Source organism: Phacochoerus africanus, chromosome 15, assembly GCF_016906955.1.
Source record: "Phacochoerus africanus isolate WHEZ1 chromosome 15, ROS_Pafr_v1, whole genome shotgun sequence".
Taxonomy (NCBI): domain Eukaryota; kingdom Metazoa; phylum Chordata; class Mammalia; order Artiodactyla; family Suidae; genus Phacochoerus; species Phacochoerus africanus.
In genome coordinates, this window is record NC_062558.1 from 101,849,745 (window position 1) to 101,873,169 (window position 23,425).

General features: G+C 42.9%; 2 protein-coding genes across 2 annotated transcripts in view; one reads left to right on the forward strand and one right to left on the reverse strand.

The window, feature by feature from the left end:
• The window catches only part of LIPA (lipase A, lysosomal acid type), a 119,115-nt gene that overhangs the window by 79,491 nt on the left and 16,199 nt on the right, over positions 1-23,425 (reverse strand). The window lies entirely within an intron of this gene.
• On the forward strand, positions 2,103-12,539 carry IFIT3 (interferon induced protein with tetratricopeptide repeats 3). Its single transcript, XM_047761118.1, is given in 3 exon segments — positions 2,103-2,276; positions 10,551-12,014; positions 12,016-12,539. Coding segments are annotated over 3 exon segments (1,521 nt in total). The 5' UTR covers positions 2,103-2,271; the 3' UTR covers positions 12,068-12,539.

Here is a 23,425-nt window from a genome sequence, read left to right on the forward strand (position 1 = left end):
TCAAGTTCTACTATGCCAGGATTAAGCACTTGATTCTCAGTAACAGAGATGCCATTTGTTCTTTTAAAAATTTACATTTTGTGTCTATGGAATGTGGGGTCCATTAAAGCACATGGCCCAAAGTGGGGGCCCCTCTTACCTGGGAGATACTATAAAAGATATAAAGGTAGGTCACTTTATTACTAACAGGGTATCAAATGTTAAAACAGCCAAAAGAATTACAGACGTTCCTAGTCATAGGTTACTTTCACCAGACATAACACAATCTCTGAACTTAAAGTATCTTATGATACCCCCATTATGGGGGGGGTGTACAACTGTCAGTTTTGTTACTCAAGAGTCTCTACTTTCTGAGTTTCAGAATGAAGGGAGCCTTTCTCCTATTAATGACAATTCCGTCATCTTCAAATCAGCCATGATAGTGTTTTGCTGGTTTGTTTGTTTTTATGCGAGGCTCAGGTGGCACAGGACAGTACATAAAATGACTTCAGAGGTAGGAGGTAGCAGGGAAACAAAAAATAAACTGCAGTGGGAGAGAAAAACAGGAGAATGTAAGAGCTGGCTGGTTCCTTCTCAACCTGATTTAGGGGAGGGAGTTTTTGCCTCTGAACAATAAGGATGGATCCCTTCCTTCAACCCTGGGTAAGGGAGGCAGAAAAAAAGCAAAAGGCTGTTGCTTTGGCCCTCCTGGGTCTCAGGGAAAATGGGGGAAAGCTGCTGTTTTGACGTCAAGATTATGGGAAAGGGGGAAGGGAAGTGCTGGGTAGGAAATGGGTCAGCTAGAAAAATTGGCAGATGCCAGATGGTGGCTCTGGATGTTTTTATGGCTATTTACATCATAGAAATGTTTATTTTTAAAAAATCTCTCCGGATATTATCATTCCTTCAGAGCTCAAAGTTTAAATACATAAATTTATCAACGAGGCAGCTAGCCAACAATATTATCCATGTTACTATTTCCCCTTTTCCGGCTGGACAAACTAATGATTTCCTTAGACTTCAGAGAGGTAACATGCTCAGAAGTCACTCCAGGGCTTGGCTTCCTATATTTAGCACCAGGGGAAAAAAAATTTAGGCTCTGTAATTTGACTCATAGATAATCCCAGAGTTAGCAAAGTGAACACACAATTAAACTCAGGTCTCAAGGTGCAAACTGTCTCTCTATAGTAAATTTACTTGATGAGCTACTTTTTATGATGTATTTCTGGAGCAGTCTTCCACATCATGTGCTCCCAGAAACCCTGACTTCAGGATCTCCTGCAGACTTTAGTAAAAATGCAGTTTCCCAGGATCCACCCTGGAGTTAGGGTCAGATTTCTGGGACTGCTTCCACCTCAAGCTGTAGTTTCAGAGTCATGAGTTTAAACAATTTTCTTCTACTAGTACACTGTTGGTGGGATTGTAAACTGGTGCAACCACTGTGGAAAGCAGTATGGAGATTCCTCAGAAAACTAAACATACAACTACCATTTTATCCAGCAATCCCACTCCTGGGCATCTACCCAGAGAAAACCACGACTCGCAAAGACACATGTACTCTGATGTTCATTGCAGCACTATTCACAATAGCCAAGACATGGAAACAACCTAAATGTCCATCGACAGAGGAGTGGATCAAGAAGATGTGGTACATATACACAATGGAATATTACTCATTCATTAAAAAGAACGAAATACCAGCATTTTTTACAACATAGATGGACCTAGAAACTATCATGCTAAGTGAAGTCAGCCGTACAATGAGATACCAACATCCAATGCTTTCACTGACATGTGGAATCTGAAAAAAGGACAGACTGAACTTCTTTGCAGAACAGATGCTGACTCATAGACATTGAAAAACTTATGGTCTCCAGAGGATACAGTTTGGGGGGTGGGGGGATGTGCCTGGGCTGTGGGATGGAAATCCTGTGAAATCAGATTGTTATGATCATTATACAACTACAGATGTGATAAATTCATTTGAGTAATAAAAAATTTTTAAAAAACTACCCCCCAAAAATAAATAAACAATTTTCTTCTACTGAGTCATGACAGATCTCAACCATAGTTTCCTTTTCTTCCTCTTGATTTTAAAGCAGTTTCACTTTCCAGTTCCTCTCCCTTTCATAAAGGCAATCACTCACACACAGGGAGAAAGCATCAGCTGATGCATCCTCCCCGCCCCCTTTCCCTTTTATATAGCTCCTTCCTATTTACTTGAGGCACGTTTCTGAAGGGCAAATCAGCTTGGACCCCAACTTTCAGAACAGCAGAGAACAGACCGCCATCATGAGGTGAGTGAGATAACAGCGAGCATCCTTTTTCTCGAATGCAAATTGTAAGCCGAGCCTCTCCGGTGCGTCCTGCTGCTTGTGGGCTAAACGTGCCTTTTCAATATGGGCACTTGCTATTTTTGTGACTTTTTCTGGTGTATGGACTCAAATTCCCTAAGCTTCCCAGGTGGAGGTGGGAGCCAGGAACTGGACGAAAGAGCTGCTTGGCAGGAGTGGTCATATCCAGTTGGGCACAACATTTGCTGAGTCAAAGTTAGATCTAAGGGACTTACTCTTGTGGGGAGGAGGAGTTTCTGTTGTTGTTTTCTTTGAAAGGACTAAGAGGCTTTCTTCTTACCATTTTAAAAGTAAGCATTTCTTTTTAGCAGATGCTACTAAAGATGAAATTGGTAGTACAAAGCCAACTCATGTTGGGAATTTTGCCTTGAAAATTTGATCACTTCAAGATGGGAAGTGGAAAAAACCATTTTTACAAATGGACTTTTGTTTCCATTTCTCATATGAAAACAAACCCAAAGCTTGGTGTTTATTCTTATTTTTGCTGTAATGAGGGCTGGTGAGCAGAAGAAAATCGTATCTCTTCAAAACATAACGACCTAACCTCTTTCCTAATACTGATCTAATTTCTAGTGAAGGAAAGCAGAGCAATGGGCAGTGGTTGCCTGGGGATGGGATGGTGGAGGGTGGGATTGGGCTTAACTAGGAAGGCACACAGGAAAATCTTTGGGGATGATGCAAAGAGGAGATGGTGGTGGTGGTTACATGGGTATATACATTTGTCAAAATTCATCAAGCTATTCTTTAAATGGGTGCACTTTGTTAGAATCTAAAGCATAATCTTAGAAAACTTGATTTCAAAAGATGCACATAGATGTGCTCCAGCTCTACCATCAGATAGAGCCTCAGGAAAGACAGACCTGAGAGAAAAGGAAAACTTTCCCATCAAACACTTATGGGGACTGAGGGGTTGATTGCCTGGAGAGGGAGCATCCTAGTGATCACTGGGGGAGGGAGGACAGGGAGACTCAAGGGCTCCCAAATGCTCTGCAGGCTTGTATCTGAAGATGGGATGGATAGGAAGAATTCACTGCCAAGTGCCTCAGGTCACCCTTTCCTGTATGATAGTCTCCTGGTTACAAATGATGTTAATTGTGTCTGCATGAGTAGGTTGACCAGAAAAACCTAGCTCTGCCCAGCATCTTGGTAGCTAGCCTGTCCAGGGAGTTTGTCAATGACCTGTGCTTGGGTGTGTCCAGAGACACTGACCTGACACCACATCAAGGTGCCCTGCTCTCAGAGGTTATAGGGACAGAGGTAGGTTGGGCTGCCCCTCCCCAGCTGTGCTAAGCATTGTCAAAGGGGGAAGCCACCTCGGGAAACCTCTCATACCTGCTGGCTGGGTGATGAGTGCCTTTCTCTGACCCATCCACTCAAACACTCTGTTGCCCCTTCACACACTCAGAATTCACTTAAAATTACAATACCGAGAGACCAGTAATCATGGCAGTAACATTTTCTGTGTGATCAGTAGTTGGAGACACACTCTGTCATATATTCTATCAGCCTCCCAGCAGCCCTAGGAAGGAACCTATTGCTTTTATCAGCCTCATTTTCTAAATGAGTAAAATGGGGCTCAAAAGGCAAATTACTTGGCCAAGAGGTCATATAGAAAGTAGGTGTCAGAGCAGGGTCACTACTAAGGTGCCAATCTCCAGTGTTGGCTCTGGGTACAAAGGTCCAAAGGGCAAAATATCCTGAGGCTTTTAATTACACTCTCATTAGAGAGAAGAGACAGAGACAGGAAAGACTCGGGCCTCGGAGCCCCTATTTAGAGAGTGAGGACCCCTCCTTAGAGTGCCCAGAGCCACACCCAAGATGAATGTAAAAGTGGATCTCCCTAGGGCACAGTTTCCTATCACTTGGGTGAAAGGGAAAAGGCAATTTATTCTAGGCCATTTCAGAAGTGAGGACATGCGGCTAAGTGATATGATTCCAGAAACATCCCAGAGCTGACCAAAGCAATAATCAAATGCAGGTTTTCTGCGGTTATTTTCCTTTACTCCATATTGTCTGACTCACTGTGTGGTACTGTGTGGTACACCACAGCATGTCTCACAAGTAAATGGGAAACTGCTTTTCAGCATACCTCCAGGACTGTGCTTCTCAAATGTGATACAAGAACTCCTACAACAGACTATCCAGGGTGCTTGTTAAAATGCAGATTCCTGAGTCCAAGCCCACCCCCAGGTTGCATCTGAATCTCTGGGAGGAGGGCCTATATGTACTGCATCCCTAATGCTTTCTTTCACACTGGCAAACACAGTTGCAGAATCTGTGTAGAACGGTACTCCCAGCAGAGAACTGAGCTCAGGGCTACACATTCAGTTTCAGTTTCCCCTCAGCAGGAATCTTGGCAGCATTGCCTCAGTTTTGTTTTCCTTTTAAAAGCAAAGACCTGACGGCTAGAATCCTGAGTGGGAACCTCCTCTGCATTTGCTTTTGATCCACAAATCTGCCTGAATCCCAGCTTTTCAGGTTGCAGGGAAGGAGCTATCATGAGGTAAATACTCACTGCTTCTCTAATAGAAAGTTGAGACTCTCTCACAAATCTCGTTCTTGAGTGCAGCTTCTGGAAGAGTGCCCTTTCAGTGTTTGCTGATAGATTGATTAAATACGCATTTCGTTAATTTGATCATAAATCTATCTTACTGACTCATGCGCTTTTAGTTCTGTGGCTCTTGCTGATTTAGAGTCACAGCCACTGATCTAGAGCTGGCTGCTGGGAGCTGGAAGAGATGGGGGATGTTGGGAGAGCCCAGGAGGTTTTGTTCAGGCAAAATTTGGTCAATGAAAGCTGGGGACTAGAGGAAAGTTGCTGGGGGGTCCCAGTTACCCTTTTGTTTCTTATACGTGAAAGGACTAAATCTGAGGTTTGCGAGTATTGTTCTGATTGCTAAGGATTTATTCAGCACTATAAAACTTGGATTCATAATGAGGTCGCTTTTGCCTTGAAATCTGCTCTTTCAGAAGTGGGGAACATGTCTACCTGAGCCATCTTCTTACTGACCTGCTGGCCCTCCTGTGTGAACTATGAACAGGGAGCAGGTGTTGCAAGGTCTCTCAAACTGGGTGGCAGACACCGTGCACTACACCTAACCTGAGTGTGCTACCAGAATGCAAATTCCCAGGTCCTGCATTCTGAAATCATAATTGAATAGATCTGAAATAAGGCCTAGAAAAAATACCAACTTAAATTTGAAAGGTACTCCATAAACACACTAAATGTTACCTACACTGTTTGCGTGTAAATGTGAATGGAGGAAGCCCAAAGCTGACTGGGGCTTGCCCCTTTAAAGGGTTTTTTAGGGATGAGAAACTGGGGATTGGAAATCACTGCCAAAAAATGAAGTCCTCCTGGCACCCTGCTACTCACGGTGTGGTCTGAATCTAACACCCCAAGGAGGCTGCTACAAAGGCAGCATTGCAGACCCGCTGAATCCATATCTGCATTCCAACAAGATACTCAGGTGATGGTCCTTGTGCACACTAAAGGGTGAGAAGCACTGTTCTAGTGGGTTCCCTGGCTCACTTCTGAAGTGATGGGCTCCTCAGGTTGTGCCTATTCTGAACAGCTAACTGGGCATGAGGTCTGTCTGTCCCTTCACAGTCATTTGCTCTCTTGGAGCATAACCAGAACACCCAGGGTCAAGCTGTCTCAGAGGTTTCCCTGGAAGCTCCTATGCTTACCATTTAAACAGTGCCTCTTTCTGCAAAATTTCAAGATTCTGCTCTAGACCTGGCTTTGAATAGGCCCAGGAAGGAGATGTGGCAACAGGCCGTCACCCTCCAGATGGATCAGCAGGAGAAGGGGAAAGACTGAAATGGATTGATTCTGGATATGTTCCAAGGATTAGCAGTGCTGGTTTTTATCTACTTTGGTCAGCAAAAACCTCATGGCTATAACTTACGGTCATGAAACAATCAATCCCTCCCCATATTTTCTACTAGATACCAAATGTCCAGGTAGGAAGAGCGTTCATTTCCCCAAGTTTCCCACCTTAACTTAGACATTCTCTTATCAAGTTACTGAATCCATCGTCCTACCTGCTTGTCCTCCCTTGAAATTTCTAAAAATAATTATTATTCAATAATTTATTAAATTTTATGCATTTAAAGAGTATGTAGGGCAATTTTCAAAAGCGTATAGGAGATAAATTACTAAGCGAGGAAACTGTCAAATGGAGCACTGGTTTTTAAAAAGGCAATAGCTTTTTTAAATTTTTTATTAGATCAGCATTATCTTCACATGTTTCATTTTGATCTACTGAGTCAAATATGTTAACATTACTATAGACATGTCAATTACATATGATGCATTTAATTGTCAATTAGTATACATTAAATCAGTAATGAAAATCCAAAGGAGTGGAAAAACATAGTAATTTATATACTCTACTTAGAAGGTGACAAGAATCACTAAGATGGGAGTTCCCGTTGTGGCGCAGAGGAAACAAATTCAACTAGGAACCATGAGGTTGTGGCCTCACTCAGTGTGTTAAGGATCCAGCATTGCATTGAGTGGTCGTGTAGGTTACAGGTCACGGGTCATGACTTGGATCCCGAGTTGCTGTGGCTGTGGTGTGGGCCAGCAGCTGTAGTTCTGATTAGACCCCTAGCCTGGGAACCCCCATATACTGTGAGTGCTGCCCTAAAAAAACAAAACACCAATTTTCAATAGGTGTTACAATCTTGACGCCACTTACACAGCTGGCTATCTTCCTGAATAAATTGTTCAGCATTACCATACATTTCTTAGCATGGCCAGTTCTAGCACTGGTGAATTGGTGGTATAGATAGAATGTCCCCAGGAGTACCATATTAAGGGCTCTCTCACAGATTTAGGAATGTTGAGAACTTTTCTGCTTGCCCTGCACTTTCTTGAGCAACTGACATCTCCTGAAGCTTATATATGACAGGGTTGGTATGTGTTTCATCTTGGAAGAAGAATCTTTGTCAATAAGTGCTTAAAAGTTTGTTGGCAAAGTTCCTTCCAGTTCATTGATAAGACCTGCCTTTCCTCACCAACCCCCTTAGAAAAAAAGATAGTGTTATTAAATTGGCAAGGTGGTTCTGATTTTGTTGAAGTAAAAACATCCAAATTTGCCTGTCTTTCTGCAGACTCACTGAGAAGCTGGACAAATACTCTCTATCAATCCTTAGAGTGTTTATTATTTTCAGGCACCTATATACACCCACATATCTACAGACACAGTCCACTGATCTGAAACCCATGATTTCCTTTCTCTTTCTCAACCTCTTAATTGGGAAATCAGCAAAGTTAACATGAGTTGAAACACGGAAATGCCATTGTGACATTTTTAGCTACAACAGTTATAGATTTGTTTAGTGATCATCTTTCTAACTTATCCCTAGTATTTATTTCACAACATTGTTTGAGTTTTGACCTCTTGTTCTTCACACAGGGCAGCTAGAATCCCCAGGATAGGCAAAACTGAAAAACCCTAAATGGAGAGGAAAGACTTTATTAGCATTGCAGTACTCTAGCCACACCAAGAGAATGAAAAAGACCACCAAGAAAAGAGACACACAGACAAAGAGATATCTGCATAGACAACTTCTCCCTCTCTCCTTGCCTTGGGTTGATTCCCTTGCCTCTGCATCTTTCACTATAAAGCATTTCACATCCAATCACACTGTATCAGAAATGATTTAGTTGGGCATTGCCAGAGAAAGAGACAGGAAGTAGATCAGGGCACTTGCAGCAGTGCCCAGTGCTGGTCCACGGTAAACAGCAAATAAAGTGAGGGGTTCCTCTGAGCAAAACATATTTGACAATGAAAGAACTTTCCTTTATTCTGAGATTATATTCTTTTTACTTCTTCAGTGATTAAAAAAATGATTCTCTTTTTCTCTTTTTTTAAATAAAATGTTGGTAAAAACAGATTGTTATCTTTTGAGATGAATTTTCCCCCCATGTCATTGTACTGCCAAATAAATTGGCAGCCCTATTTGGCTCATAACATTTTTCTGAAACTGCTGCAAGCCTATGAAATCCAAAAATAGGGACAACAGGAGGTTCTTTCTTATGGTGCCAAGAATCTACTAATAAGGAGGAACACAAAATCAGCAAGCCCAGGCAAATGCAGATATGAGAACACACTTGAGGAATTTATGAAACTTATTTAAATATGGCAAGTGATTTCCCCTGGTATCTTCCAACCACAAAACACAAATATATCCCTTTTGTTTGTTCATTTCCTTTTTTTTTTTTTTTTTTACTTTTTAGGGCCACACCTGTGGCATGCAGAGGTTCCCAGGCTAGGGGTCAAATCAGAGCTGTAGCTGCTGGCCTATGCCACAGCCATAGCAATGCAGGATCTGAGCCATGTCTGCAACCTACACCATAGCTCACAGCAACACCGGATCCTTGACCCACTGAGCAAGGCTACAGGGATCCAACCTGTGTCCTCATAGATGCTAGTCAGATTTGTTTCCACTGAGCCACAACAGGAACTCATGTTTGTTCATTTATTGAAACAAATTCACTCTCTCTGGGGATCTGGCCTAGGTCAGGGTGACTGCTTCAGTCAATTGAAACTGAGCCTTCATGAGTCTATGTTTGACTGTAGGGACAGGCGGAAAAGATGAGAGGAAAGGAACTAAATCACATAGCTCAGTGACAAACACCCCTGGGGTTCCATCTCTTTCTTTACATGGCTCCTAACCAGACTGTGGGCTCTGGGGGTCAGGGAGGGCCAAGATAACCTATATTTTTCTCAGTATCTCTAAAACCTAACAACGTGAGACAAAGAAGTAGCTTTATGAAGGGTCACTGGCTGGCTAAATAAACCTGACTTCATAATTGAACCGGACAAGAGAGATCCCAGTTCCTCCCACTGCCATGCTCTCCTCATGCACCTTACCTCACCTGCTGCATATCTGCCCACACAGTAGAAGGGATGTGCTTTGTGGGTTTCTTGCATAGACCACAGATACAGAAAGGTGAACCCAGGAAGCAAGAGGAAGGTACCTCCTCCTCTGCCTAGGAAAACTTAGAGGTGTGCATTAGTGAGGGTTCTCAGAGAAACAAAACCAATAGTAGATACACACACACACACACACACACACACACACACACACACACACACTGCTGGTTGACATCAGGCCCAACCCATGAAGGCTGGACAGAGGCAGAAGGTATTTGTGAAGAGAAGTTGTTCCAGGCTCTTCCCTGCATTGGCTGGCTAAGAAGTCAACTATTTTCAGCACTGCAATGGTAGAAATTCATTCAGCCAACCTCACTAAAGGTTTATTTTTCTTCAGCTTTCACTTAAAGGTTAATGTAGGATGGACTCCTAGATGGAGAATTCTCAGATGCTCTACTATCAGCTCTGCCTTGCACTGTGGTCGTCAACTTTCCCCAGAGCAAAAAGTATGAAGGTATTGGGAAATGAGCTCCCAACATTTGACCTCAACTAGCTTTTCTAAGTTATTCTGTATGTTTTTCAACAGTGAAACCAAAATGGGTCTTCAGCTTTATCCCAATTTCTTGTAAGGGAAGAGCCTTCATGTAATTGGACACATTTTGGTTTTTCCTCATGCACAATTTAAATCTTCTTTTGCATTATTTCTACAAAAATTTGTAAACATTTATTTTTATCTGCTTTTTTTTACTTTTTAGGTCAGATTTTTTTATACTACAGTTATTTGTTAAAATAGAGACTTACCTATTGCTGACACACACACACACACACACACAAAATGTCAGAGACAGAATGAGAGAAACAGAGGTGCACGTGATTATGGAGGCTGAGATGTCCCATGATCCCCTGTCTGCAGACTCAAGAAAGCCAGTGGCATAATTCTAGCCTGAGTTCAAAGACCTGAAAACTAGAGGACTGTCAGTGTAACTTCAAGTCTGAGGAGAAGAGAAGACCAGTGTCCCAGCTCAAGCAGCCAGGCAGAGGAAGCAAATTTGCCCTTCCTGCACTTTTTGTTCTATTCAGGCCCTCAATAGGTTGGATGGTATCCATTCACACTAGTGAGGACAATCTGCTCTGCTCAGTCTACTGATTCAAATGCTAATCTCTTCTAGAAACACCACTCCAGATATGACCAGAACTAATGTTTACCTAGATAGCAGGACATCCTGTGGCTCAGGCAGGTTGACACACGAAATAACCTGAAATTGCATCACAGCAAACAATGCTTGGCAGGGGCACATCACAGTGACTATGTTTATTTTCTCCACAGTGAGGTCAACAAGAATTCTCTGGAGAAGATCCTTCCACAGCTGAAATGCCATTTCACATGGAACTTACTTAAGGAAGAACATGTCTGGCATGATCTAGAAGACAGAGTGTGTAACCAGACTGAACTTTTAAACTCTGAGTTCAAAGCGACAATGTACAACTTGTTGGCTTACATAAAACATTTAAATGGTCAAAATGAGGCTGCCCTGGAATACTTACAGCAAGCTGAAGAGTTTATCCAGCAAGAACACACTGACCAGGCAGAAATCAGAAGCCTGGTTACCTGGGGAAACTATGCCTGGGTCTATTATCACCTGGGAAGACTCTCAGAGGCTCAAATTTATGTAGACAAGGTGAAACAAGTATGTGAGAAGTTCTCAAATCCTTACAGTATTGAGTGTCCGGAGCTTGACTGTGAAGAAGGATGGACACTGCTAAAGTGTGGAGGAAAACAAATTGAAAAGGCAAAGGTGTATTTTGAGAAGGCTCTGGAAGAGAAACCCGACAACCCAGAATTCTCCTCTGGACTGGCCATCGCAATGTACTTTCTGAATGGCAAACCAGCGCAGCAGTCCTCCGTGGATATTCTCAAGGAGGCCATTGAGTTGAGCCCTGACAATCAGTATATCAAAGTTCTCTTGGCCCTGACATTGCAGAAGATGAATGAAGAAGCTGAAGGGGAAGAGTTGGTTGTAGAGGCCCTGGAAAAAGCTCCTCGCCAAACAAATGTCCTCCGCAGTGCAGCCAAATTTTACCGAGTAAAGGGTGATCTAGACAAAGCTATTGAACTATTTCTAATGGCACTGGAATCCACACCAAACAATGGCTACCTCTATCACCAGATTGCATGCTGCTATAGGGCAAAAGTCAAACAACTTCTGGATGCAGGAGAATCTGAAGCTAGCAGGAATAGAGAGATAATTGAAGAACTACGGAAATATGCCAAGGACTATGTGAATAAAGCTATTGAAAAGGGACTAAATCCTCTGTATGCATATTCTGATAGCACTGAGCTCCTGGAAATAGGAGAATGTCATCAGACAGCTTTCAGTAAGGAGCTCCCCAGCACTGAGGCGCAACAACTTCATCAGCGCTCTTGCAACTCTCAGGAGTATCACGAGAAGTCTGAAGACACTGCAGTCCGACAGTCTTTAGAGAATTTGTCCATAAACACGAAATCAACTGAGAAGGAAAAGATGAAATACCAACTACAGAATGGAGCTGCAAATCAGCTTCCACAAAGAGCACCAAATTCATGGTATCTCCAAGGATTAATTCACAAGATGAATGGAGACCTGCTGCAAGCAGCCTCATGCTATGAGAAGGAACTGGGCTACCTACTAAGGAACAGCCCTTCAGGCATAGGCAGCATTTTCCAGTCAGCATCTGAGCTGGAAGAAGGCACTGAGGAAATGGACCAGGGTGCAGATGGCTCTACTCTCAGGGAGCTCCCTGACCCTGGGACCCAGGAAGGAGAGGAAAGGAACAGAGAGTCAGGGCGCCTGGAATAGTGGCTGAGAAGGGGAGGAGAGTGGGAAGGCAGGAGTTCCCCAGTCTGAACTTGCCAAGCAAGAGGGTCCTGCTTGTTGCTTTGAGGCACATTTTTAGAGAGCTGTTTTCTCATGTCTGTCTTCCCTGTCCTTATCAGCCACTACACAGTTCTCTAGTCTGCAGGTTTTAGAATGAACTACTACTAGAATCAGTGCTTCAGGTCTGCATGATGCACTCAGTTCTCCAGAAAGCCTTTATTTCTGCCCTTCTTGCCAAGGTCGTAACTGGAGATTGCCAACAAACAGAATCTCATGTCTTTCACCCAACTGTTCTCCAGCCTTCTGCGCCTTCTGGAAGACTAGCTTTTGGGGAACCCTGGAATATTCCCTAAGTCTTATCCTTGGCTTCAGCCATGTACGTATATGTATTTTTGATAGTGATACTACAATAAATATTCTTACAGTAATGCTACAATAAATTCTAAAATTTCAATTCAGAATTAATCGTGTGACTTGTGTATCTAAGAGTAAGATTAATTCCCAAAGTTTCTCTTGGTGGGGAGGATGGGTAATTGTTACAGCCATACCATGCCATTCTCAACATATCCATTGGAGCTCTTCCTTGGCACTAATACCCCGACCCTGCAGCCAGCCCATCCTTGGGCCCCAGGAACTATGACTCCCATTCCTGCCCAGGGGCCTCAGTTGAGCCCAGTGCCCAGTTAGTAGCTGCTGCAGGTAACCAGGCTTGCCCTGCACTTAGGAATACCTGGGCATCTGCCTCCCAGACAGAGTGTAAGGAGCACCGGCACTAGACTGGCCATAGAGACAAAGATCTTCACCCTCCAGGGCAAATGAAAATATTCAAGTAGTCCCTCTCAGCTGGGGAAATCCACAAGGCTTGTTTGCTCTGTGCAACCAAGTGGTACATCAAGAGCCCTATCAACCTCTACTCAACCCACTCTGAGGCCTGCACTCATATGCTTTTCTAGTGATATCATCGGATTGTCTGTGTGTAGGTGAAAACTGTTGTACACCAGATCCCAGAGAAGACAGAGGGACTGGCATTTCCATCTAGCTGGTGTACAGAGAGCCAGAAATTTGACTCTCATGCAGCAGAGGAATCCCATAAAGTAGCTTAATGAGCTACATTGGCTGTAAGAGCAGCGGACTTTGGTGAGGTGCCCCCACCTCTGAGTTATCTGCTAGCTCCAGCAAGGCTTGAGGAGCCACTGGGTGGCCAGCAGTGAATTCTCGACTCCTTGCCAGCTTTGATCTGGAGTAGCACTGCCTCTTGTGACTAGTTCCAGAGGAGGCACTGGGCCCCTATAAGGGATACTAACATGGAAACCAATACTGAAAGCCTGGCTGAGGCAGAGGGTGGTATGGGGTGATGGTGGGGGACTGGCTATTTCTTACCCTCAAAGACAGCCACAGCTCTGGGGTAGGTGAGGAACTACTATTTTTAGGCAAATATACATGCCCAAGGACACAAAGATTTTGAGTACTAGGGGGAAACTGGAGATTTTCTACCCAAGGGTACCTGGTCCCATCCCTAGAAATACAAACAGCTGCCTCACAGAAGGATCATGAACCCTGCCCAACCCTGCCCCTCCACACTCAGAGTTCCATCCACCCTTCACCTGGCGCTGAGGCTTCCCGGAAGATGCAGCTGACGGATTCTGTCATACACACCTAGGCTGTGATTTATTTTTCTGTCTGGACAATTTTATTTTAAAGATGCCTGTACATTTACCACCTACCCTTGCCTGAGAGAAGATACCCAATCTGTATTTCCTGGTGTGTAACTCTGATCTCACTCAGCTTTGCCTCTGAAGACTCAGAGGGACCCACATGAATTGCTGGTTTCCACAGTCATCTATTCCTTTTTACCACCCAGGGCCATACCCAGCCTTACCCAATTAGTAACCCAGTGGTTACTAATTAGAGCTTCCAGCTCGATTCCACTTTCTCACCATCCTGGCTGCCGTGAATATCTGTAGAGCAGGTTTGACCTGTAGCCACACAGCATGTCCCAGGAGAGTCCAGGCCTGTCCACAAAAAAATAGCTGGAGAAGTGGGGATAAGTCTCCACAAGGGAAACCAGGGGCTCCTCCCCTCAAGTGCGTCTGCCCGAGGAGGCAGGAACTCCATCTCCATGGAAACGACATGAAGAGTGGAACTTACTTTTTCAGCTCAATTTAGAATCCACCACTGCAACTAGAAACTATCCTCACCTCTTCTCATTTCTCTTAGTAGAAATGAACTCTCCGAGTCCCAATATATTTCAGACAAGCCTAAACATGACTAGCCTCCCAGGAAGGGAACTTTCCTCATACCCATTACGGAAGTAGGCTATGCAAGGTCTGGAGCTTCATACATGTTCCTTGAGAACTTACACTGACCATTCCAAGTGAATGAATGCTTGATATGTAAAAATGAAACCATGAAAATTCAGTTAGAACTGGAATACAGCAAGAAATGTACGTCACAGTGGGTCAAAGACAGCCATCAAGACCCCTGAGATGGAATGAAAATGACTGGAACTTAAAGCAGAGCAGTTCTTGGTGGCTGCATATTTTCTCTAAGGATGTGACTGGCACAGGCTTGTGAACATGAGTCTTCTCAAAGAAACATAAGACACTCTGTGTAGAGGTCAAGGCACTTTGACCTGCACTCCTTTATCATATTGTGTGGATTTTCAAGGTGCACACGGGGACACCAAGGTGCAGAGAAATGAACTTACTGTCTCAGAGCCTCACAGAAAGATAGCTATATATTGGGAATGAGTCCCTGTCAATGCTCCCATATTATTTAGATTTGAGAAAGACCTGGAAATCATATAAGAGAGTAGCTCTCAAACTTTCACACGGCAACAAATCACTTGGCTGTCGTGTTAAAAGGAAGGCTCTAATTTAGAAGGGCTGTGGAGGGGCCTGAGATTCTGCATTCGAATCGGTTTTAGTTAAAGCCGATGCTGCTGGTCCAAAGACCAATACTCTGAGTAGTAAAAACCTAGCTCAGTGGCTTTAAACCATGATTGCACAATAAAATTAATTTGGACTTTCTTTTTTTTTAAGTAATGATAATTCTGATGTCTAGGGCTCACTCTCACAGATTCTGATTCAATGGACTAGAGATTAGCTCAGATATCAGTATTATTTTTAAGATTGTCATGGGATCTTCCAGTTTGCAGCCAGGATTGCAAACCACTGTCCAAAGTCAATCTTTGCGCTTATCTGATAATGAAACTAATAGAGATTAAATTAAATCAAATTCAGCTTGTTAAACACAGAGCTGGTCCTGAAATCCTGATACCAAACTCACAGTTCAGTGCTTAAGTTTCATCTCTTCGAGCAGGAATGCCATCCATTAGAAATGTCTCCTTCTGAAGTTTCCACTGTTCTTTTTTATTTTTACACACACACACACACACACACACACACACACACACAATTTGTTGGCTCTTTCCTCTCACCTTAATGCTGCTCTGTCCTGTATGGTTCATGGTTATGTTTATACCAGAGACAAAATGGACAAAATTCTGACTACCTTATCAGCTGAGCCAGAGCCTCACACAACCAGCACCAGAGCCAAATTCATGGTGATCATGTTTTCTGACACACGGTGACTAAGCTATAACTTTATGCACAAAAAGTCCAAAGCCATACTGCTGTATGGGGAAACTTCATATCAGTATTTGCAAACTTCTAAACTTCATCTCAGTATTTGCTTGCGTTTCCATTCCCTTTTATCAGAGTTGGGTTAGGGCTGGTGCCTTGCAGAAAATATCTTCACCTGAAAACGCAATTTGCCTGCTAGAAGCCTTCCATCTGATACAGAACTAGAGGCAGAGGGCTGAGAGAAAATGATCCCCCTTCCAAAATCCCTTCTCAGTCCCTTCTAGGGAAGGGCTAGATGCCTACTGCCAGGCTCTGGGTATAGGCATGTCCAGGGATCCCTGACTTGGGCCTTAAGGTGGGAATATCTAGGTTGCCCTGGCCTGAAATTCCCAGCAGAGCACCCTGTCTCAGAGGCTGCACAGTTAAATCATGATATGAGGCAGCCCTCAATGCCCACTTGGAAAAATTTTAACAGGCAAGGGGTTCCCGTTGTGGCTCAACAGGTTACAAATCTGGCTAGTATCCATGAGGATGCAGGTTCCACCCCTGGCCTTGCTCAGTGGGTTAAGGATCCCTCATTGCCTTGAGCTGTGGTGTAGGTCGCAGATCTGGCTCAGATCCGGCATTTCTGTGGCTGTGGCACAGGCCGGCAGCTGTAGCTCTGATTTGACCCCTAGCCTAGGAACTTCCATATGCCACAGGTGCGGCCATAAATAAAGAAAAAATAATTATAATAGGCAAGGGCTTTGGCTGGATGTCACTACAGACTGGCCACTGAGCAGGTGGAGACACTTGTCCCAGAACATGAAAGCAACATCTACAAGTACTGCATGCTCCTCAATGAAATGTGCTTTCCATGCAGTCAGTCACCAGACCTGGAAAGAGTAGTAGCTGTAGGGAAAGGGCTACTCAAGAGGCCTTTGATGAAAACTGCAACCACTGAAATTCAAAGCCTGGCACAGTGGGAGCCTGGAAATTAACACAATGACCTTCACCCTCCTCCCCCACTTCTAACTTCTGGCTGGTGCCCCCTAGTGGGCCAGATACAAAAGAAAGTTAAAAAAAAAAAATTGAAGAGGTCCAGTTAATGAAACCCATACAGTCAGCTTCCATGAGAACACAGAACAGAGAAAGATGTAGAAAAGTAGATCCAGAGGGGCAAGCAAGAACCGACACAGAGGGCAGAAGACCTAAATAGACAGTTCTCCAAAGAAGACATACAGAGGGCTAACAGGTAAATGAAAAGATGCTCCACATCGCTAACTATTAGATAAATGAAAATCAAAACTATCATGAGGTACCACCTCACACTGATCAGAATGGGTATCATCAAAAGTCTATAAATATGGTTTTTGACTTTTCTTTTGTTAATGTGATGTATGATGTTGATTGATTTGCGTATGTTGAACCATCCTTGTGAACTTGGGATGAATCCCACCTGGTCATGGTGTACGACTTCTTTATATGTTGTTGGATTCGGTTGGCTAAAATTTTGTTGAGAATTTTTGCATCGGTGTTCATCAAAGATATTGGCCTGTAGTTTTCTTTTTTGGTGGTATCTTTGTCTAGTTTTGGAATTAGGGTGATGGTGGCATCATAGAATGTCTTTGGAAGTGTTCCTTCTTCTTCAACCTTTTGAAAAAGTTTAAGGAGGATGGGTATAAGTTCCTCTTTGTATGTTTGGTAGAATTCACCTCTGAAGCCATCTGGCCTAGGACTTTTATTTGTAGGGAATGTTTTTATGACATATTCAAAGTCAAAAACCACATGACATCTCAATAGATGCAGAGAAAGCATTTGACAAAGTCCAACATCCATTCATGATCAAAACTCTTACCAAAGCAGATATAGAGGGAACATACCTTAACACAATCAAAGCCATTTATGACAAACCCACAGCAAATATAATGCTCAATGGAGAAAAGCTGAAAACCTTCCCACTAAAATCTGGAACAAGACAAGGATGCCCACTCTCACCACTGTTATTCAACACAGTACTGGAAGTCCTAGCCACAGCAATCAGACAAACAAAAGAAATTAAAGGCATCCAAATAGGAAGAGAAGAGGTAAAACTATCACTGTATGCAGGTGACATGATACTATATATAGAAAACTCTAAGGACTCGACCCAAAAACTACTTGAACTGATCAACAAATTCAGCAAGGTAGCAGGATACAAGGTTAACATTCAGAAATCAGTCGCATTTCTGTATACTAACAATGAAATATTAGAAAAGGAATGCAAAAATACAATACCTTTTAAAATTGCACCCCCAAAAAATAAAACACCTAGGAATACACCTGATCAAGGAGGTAAAGGACTTATATGCCAAGAACTATAAAACATTAATCAAGGAAATTAAAGAAGATGTAAAGAAATGGAAAGGTATTCTATGCGCCTGGGTTGGAAAAATTAATATTGTAAAAATGGCCATACTACCCAAAGCAATCTACATATTCAGTGCAATCCCTATCAAATTACCTAGGACATGTTTCACAGAACTAGAACAAACAATCCAAAAATTTATATGGAACAACAAAAAGACCCAGAATTGCCAAAGCAATCCTGAGGAACAAAAACCAAGCAGGAGGCATAACTCTCCCAGACTTCAAGCAATATTACGAAGCCACAGTCATCAAGACAGTGTGGTGCTAGTATCAAAACAGACATACAGACCAGTGGAACAGAACAGAGAACCCAGAAATAAACCCAGACACCTATGGTCAATTAATCCTTGACAAAGGAGGCAAGAACATAAAATGGGAAAAAGACAATCTTTTCAGCAAGTATCGCTGGGAAACCTGGACAGCTGCATGCAAATCAATGAAACTAGAACATACCCTCACACCATGCACTTAAATAAACTTAAAATGGTTAAAGACTTAAATGTAAGACAAGAGCCCCTGCGTCAGGATTCTTCTTCTAGAACACACCTGTACCTGGCTGGTGAAGCGACTGCAAGTGAGGGAATGCAATGGAGTTCACCACAAGAGTCTCCAGATCTCTTCTTTTAATAAAATGGATTTCTGGTCCTGAAATGATGTTAGTGATCTCTGAATCTGCAAGGCTGACAGAAAGCAAGCCCCTCCTCTCCCCCAGCCCTAGGAGCAAGGCTCCCAAAGAGACTTTGCAGTGGTTTTAGTTATGTTTCTAGACCCTCCTGACCTAAGACAGCCTAAGGGGGCTCTGGATTATCCTAGAACAACACCCATGTTAAAGTATCCCTGATGGAGTTCCCTAATAGCTCAGCAGGTTAAGGATCTGGCATCGTCAGTGCTGGGGCTCTAGCTACAGCTGTGGCGTAGGTTTGATCCTTGGCCTGGGAACTTCCACATACCATGGGCGTGGCCAAAAAAAAGAAAAAGAAAATAGCCCCCATCCCAGTGGGACAGGGACAGAGAATCATATAGAGCAGTTCTGTGCACTCGTGCCCACCGATCAAAATAGCTTAAAGAAAAAGGATCTAGGAAAATGCCTGACAACTAACCACACCCAAAGGAGGGTTAGGTCACACACACACACACACTTGTATTTATTATTTCATAATCATACTCATATGACCATTATCAGTACACCCTGTGTGTTCACCAGGTAACAGAAGGACTCTGGGGACTCAGTATCCTATTTCAGTGAGGATAACTCTGTGGTGACATTCTACTCCAGTCTGCCTAGACCTCAAGCCAAGAAGAAAGTGAAAAATGACACATGCTGATGACCAACTATGTATAAGAAATAACAACAATTCTCTTCTAGCAGGTTGGCAGGGCAGCTCTGTAAGGTTGTTAGTTGAGCATTCAAAGTTCTACAATGCCATAGAGGCTGAAATCCAGCACACTTTACATCCATTAATGCATGGCACCCTGGCCCTGAGGAGATGATTCCGAAGAAGAAAAGCCCTTTCTACTTCTCAAAATGTTCTGGCTGGGCAGAGGCGTAGAGATTGGAATACAAGTTTTAAAAACCAGAAATGGCTCATCCTCAAATATTCTAGCAGGTCCCAGAGGTCAGGTCACTGTGTGTAGTCCATCTCTCCTGGGCAATGACTGTCCTCATCACAGCATGGACTGCAGTGGGCAGAGGATCCAAAGTTTTTCCTGATTCCATCTCCTTTGGGCTAGTGACTGTTTTCAGTGAGCATTCTCAGGAACAGTATTGATTTTACTCATGTCTGATCCCGCCCCCCCCCCCCCCAACACACACATTTCATTGGGTCATGGTTGGGTAGTGAAATGAAAGGTCATGGAACACCTCACCTCAGCAGTCAAACCACAGTCACGCTCTGAAGCAATAACACTCAGGTCAAGACATACTGCTTCTTTGCATAGACACATCTGACTTCACACTATGTTTACTATTCCTGTACTTCTGATCCCATGTAAGTGAGTGCATCTTTGTGAGGTGTTTCCACCTATTGTTCAATAATCTATTCCAAATCACTCATGTATTGCGGGGAGCCAAGAAGATACAAGAAGCCAAGGAAGGGAGCTTGTCTGAACGGTGCAATTCCGAGGGCAGTCTCCTAATCAGAAAAAGAGGCCTGCCTGAAGGGTTCAGTTCTGAGGACAAGCTCCTAATCAGGAAAAGGGACCTGTCTGAATGGTACAATTCCGAGGACAGGCCCCAGAAGACAATAAGGCTCGCCCGCTGACATAGGTGGAAAACTAAATTTCCCAGGAAATAATTTCCATTTTGCGTTGCTGAGTGGGGACTGTTCCATGGATAACTTAGTCTTTTCTGTTATTCACTTGCTATTCAGTTTTACCCAGTCTTTTCTCATTATTTACTTATTATTATTTCCCATTCTTATTTTCCTGTAGTGATTTGTGACTTAACAAAATTACAACAATAATATAATAAGAATTTCATCCTGAAGGACTTTTCCCTTATTTAAATCCAACTTAGTTAAAACATAGTGCCTATTTATTAACTAATTATATAGTAAACTTTAGAGTTAGGATTTTAATGAGGTTCATAGAAGTTAGACATATATTATCCAAGAAACCTAGCTGTGAGTTTTGTCCTTGATTTTAAAAGCTTTTAAGTGATAGCTAGTTTAGTTAAGTTGGTTTATATTTACTTACACTATCTCCCTGCCATAACGCTTTGAAGACAAGCACCAGTCTACAAACAAGGTTTGTGAATGCCAAATTCTTGTGTCTGTAAACTCTTCAAATTGTAAAGACTGGCTGGCTATGGGATGATTTGTTCTGTCTCCTCCTTTCCACATGATGTATTGTACCTAATTGCCCTTAAATTGTACTAAGTTTAGTTAAGATAGCAATCTTAAAACATGATGTATTGTACCTAATTGCCCCTAAATTGTACCCACTAAGTTTAGTTAAAACAAAGATCTTAAAACATGATGTATAGCTGCTATACCATGTAATAGTTAACCAATGTACTTTTAACACTGTGATGTAATCTGTAGCAAAAAGCTGTCTATATAATCAACCACTTATGCCAATAAAATTTGAGCAGTCCAGCGCCCTGAAAGAAGGGACAAAGAGGTTGTCTCTGTGTTGTACATTCGCTGATGCGCGTCCCTCCCCTGTCGGAAAAAGTGTACACTCCCTGGCCGCCGGAGCTGGCCTCCAGCAATGTATCAGTTGAGGAAACTGAGGCACACAGAGGTGAAGTAGCTTTTTACAGATGGCCAGTCACTCAAGGAGCTAGCTGGTCCTAGAATCCTGGGAATGGACTTAATAGCCTACTGCTGAAAATTCATTTTATTTAAGTTTCATTTTCTCTAAGTTTCATTTTCTCCAGTTCTTGTTTTTTTCCTCTGAGTGCACTTGTGTGTGCGCACGAGCACACACACAATTTGCTGGCTATTTCCTCTTTCCTTAATGCTGTTCTGTCCTGTGTTGCTCATAGGTCTGTTTATCCCATAGAGACACTGGGCAAGATACCGAATACCTAATCAGCTCAAGCCAGAGTCCCATAGAACCAGGACCCCTGCCAGGTTCACAGCAACAACAAGATAAACATTTCATCTACTTCTCTGCTTTCTATCCAGTGCACTGGAAAATTACAAATCCAACTACTTTTCTCCATAAGTATTCCAAAGACATCTTGCTCCCCCCAAAAAAGAGGCTTCTAATCCATTTATTTCAGCATTTCTTAGAGCCTGAAATATATTAGAATACATGCATAAAACTGTATTATTTATTCATAAATTTTTATTTGTGCAGAGACGTCTAACTAGTTTAGTATGTCACGGTGGAAGCTTAGAGAATTGGTGAGGGCTGAAATGGGAGGTGAGCTGGACAGGAGGGATTGAGCAGAAACTGTTTAGATCTGGCAGTGTTTGATGAAGTGTTTCTAACAGGAAAACACTCTTGCAGCTGCTCTTCCTCTGCTTATTTATTATTATTATTAATTTTTTTAATGGCTGTATCTGTGGCATATGCAAGTTATTGGGCCAGGGATGGAATTCAAGCTGCAGCTGCAACCTACACCACAGAAGTGGCAATGCCAGATTCTTAACCCACTGTGCGAGGGATCAAACAAGCACTGCAACAGAGACAATGCCAGCTCCTTAACCCACTGCGCCACAGCAAGAACTCCTTCTGCTTTTTATTTTAAAAGACCAACTATAGGCAGCTTTCTTATAAAAGAAAGTTCTATGTTTAAACTTGATGACTGAAAATACTACTACTACTACTACTACTAACAATAGTCACTTTTTATTTGCATGCCTCTATGTGCCCAGTAGTTGCTAAATATTTGAACTCAAGTTCCATGAACTACATACAGTTAAGACTGAGCTGGAATTTGACTCGAGTGTCCATGCTAGGGCCATAGAAGGCTCTCTATACCAGACTACAGCATCTTGCTTTTACCTCCTGCCCAAGTGATCAGATATTAAGAAGCTTTCTTCATATTTGGCATATTTCCTTTATTCCTGAACTAGGTAGCTTATTTATTTCTGTCAACCTGAAACCAAAATTAACAACCAGAATTCTAGTCACTTAATTAGGAGTAGGTTTTTGTATTTCCTAGTCTTCTATATACAGGAGGCTAACTAAAAATGAGGCTACCTCCTTCCATTCTCCCTTTTCTGTGCAGTCATCTAGAACCCAGCCACCAACCTCCATGATTGGCAACAATGGGCTTAAGCTCTCCTTTGGGGTAGGAGGCACATCTGGTTCTAAGCCCTTGATAGTCACTGGGTTTTTACAATTCTGTAAACACCCCTCAATTTGGTCCCAGGTCCACAGTCATGGGCAGTGTGGGCTTATGCAACTCAGTACTCACCTGGAAACACCTAGATACTGCTTACCCCTTGACTCCTCATGTTGAAGCTATGGACAGAAGGCACCATCAGAACTTTCCACCTCTTATCTCAAATGCCCTATTTCTCTCATCTCAACCACTGGATATTATTCTCTGTGAATAAGCTTCGTCTGTTTTTATTATTGTCAGACCCCATGGAAAAACACAGATGACAGTGGTAGCCAAATACATATATTTCAGGCTCAACAGTTGCCAGATTCAGTTTTCCAGGAAGCAAGTCTAACAGTCTCCTCTCAATAAGGGGGAGGGGGCTTTCCAATAATTAAATTAACCATGGGGGTTCTCTTCATGGCTCAGCAGTAACGAACCTGACTGGTATCCATGAGGACTCGGGTTTGATCCCTGGCCTCACTCAGTGGGTTAAGGATCTCACCATTGCTGTGAGCTGTGGTGTAGGTCACAGATGCAGCTCGGATGCTGCATTGCTGTGGCTGTGGCATAGGCTGGTGGGGCAGCTCCAATTTGA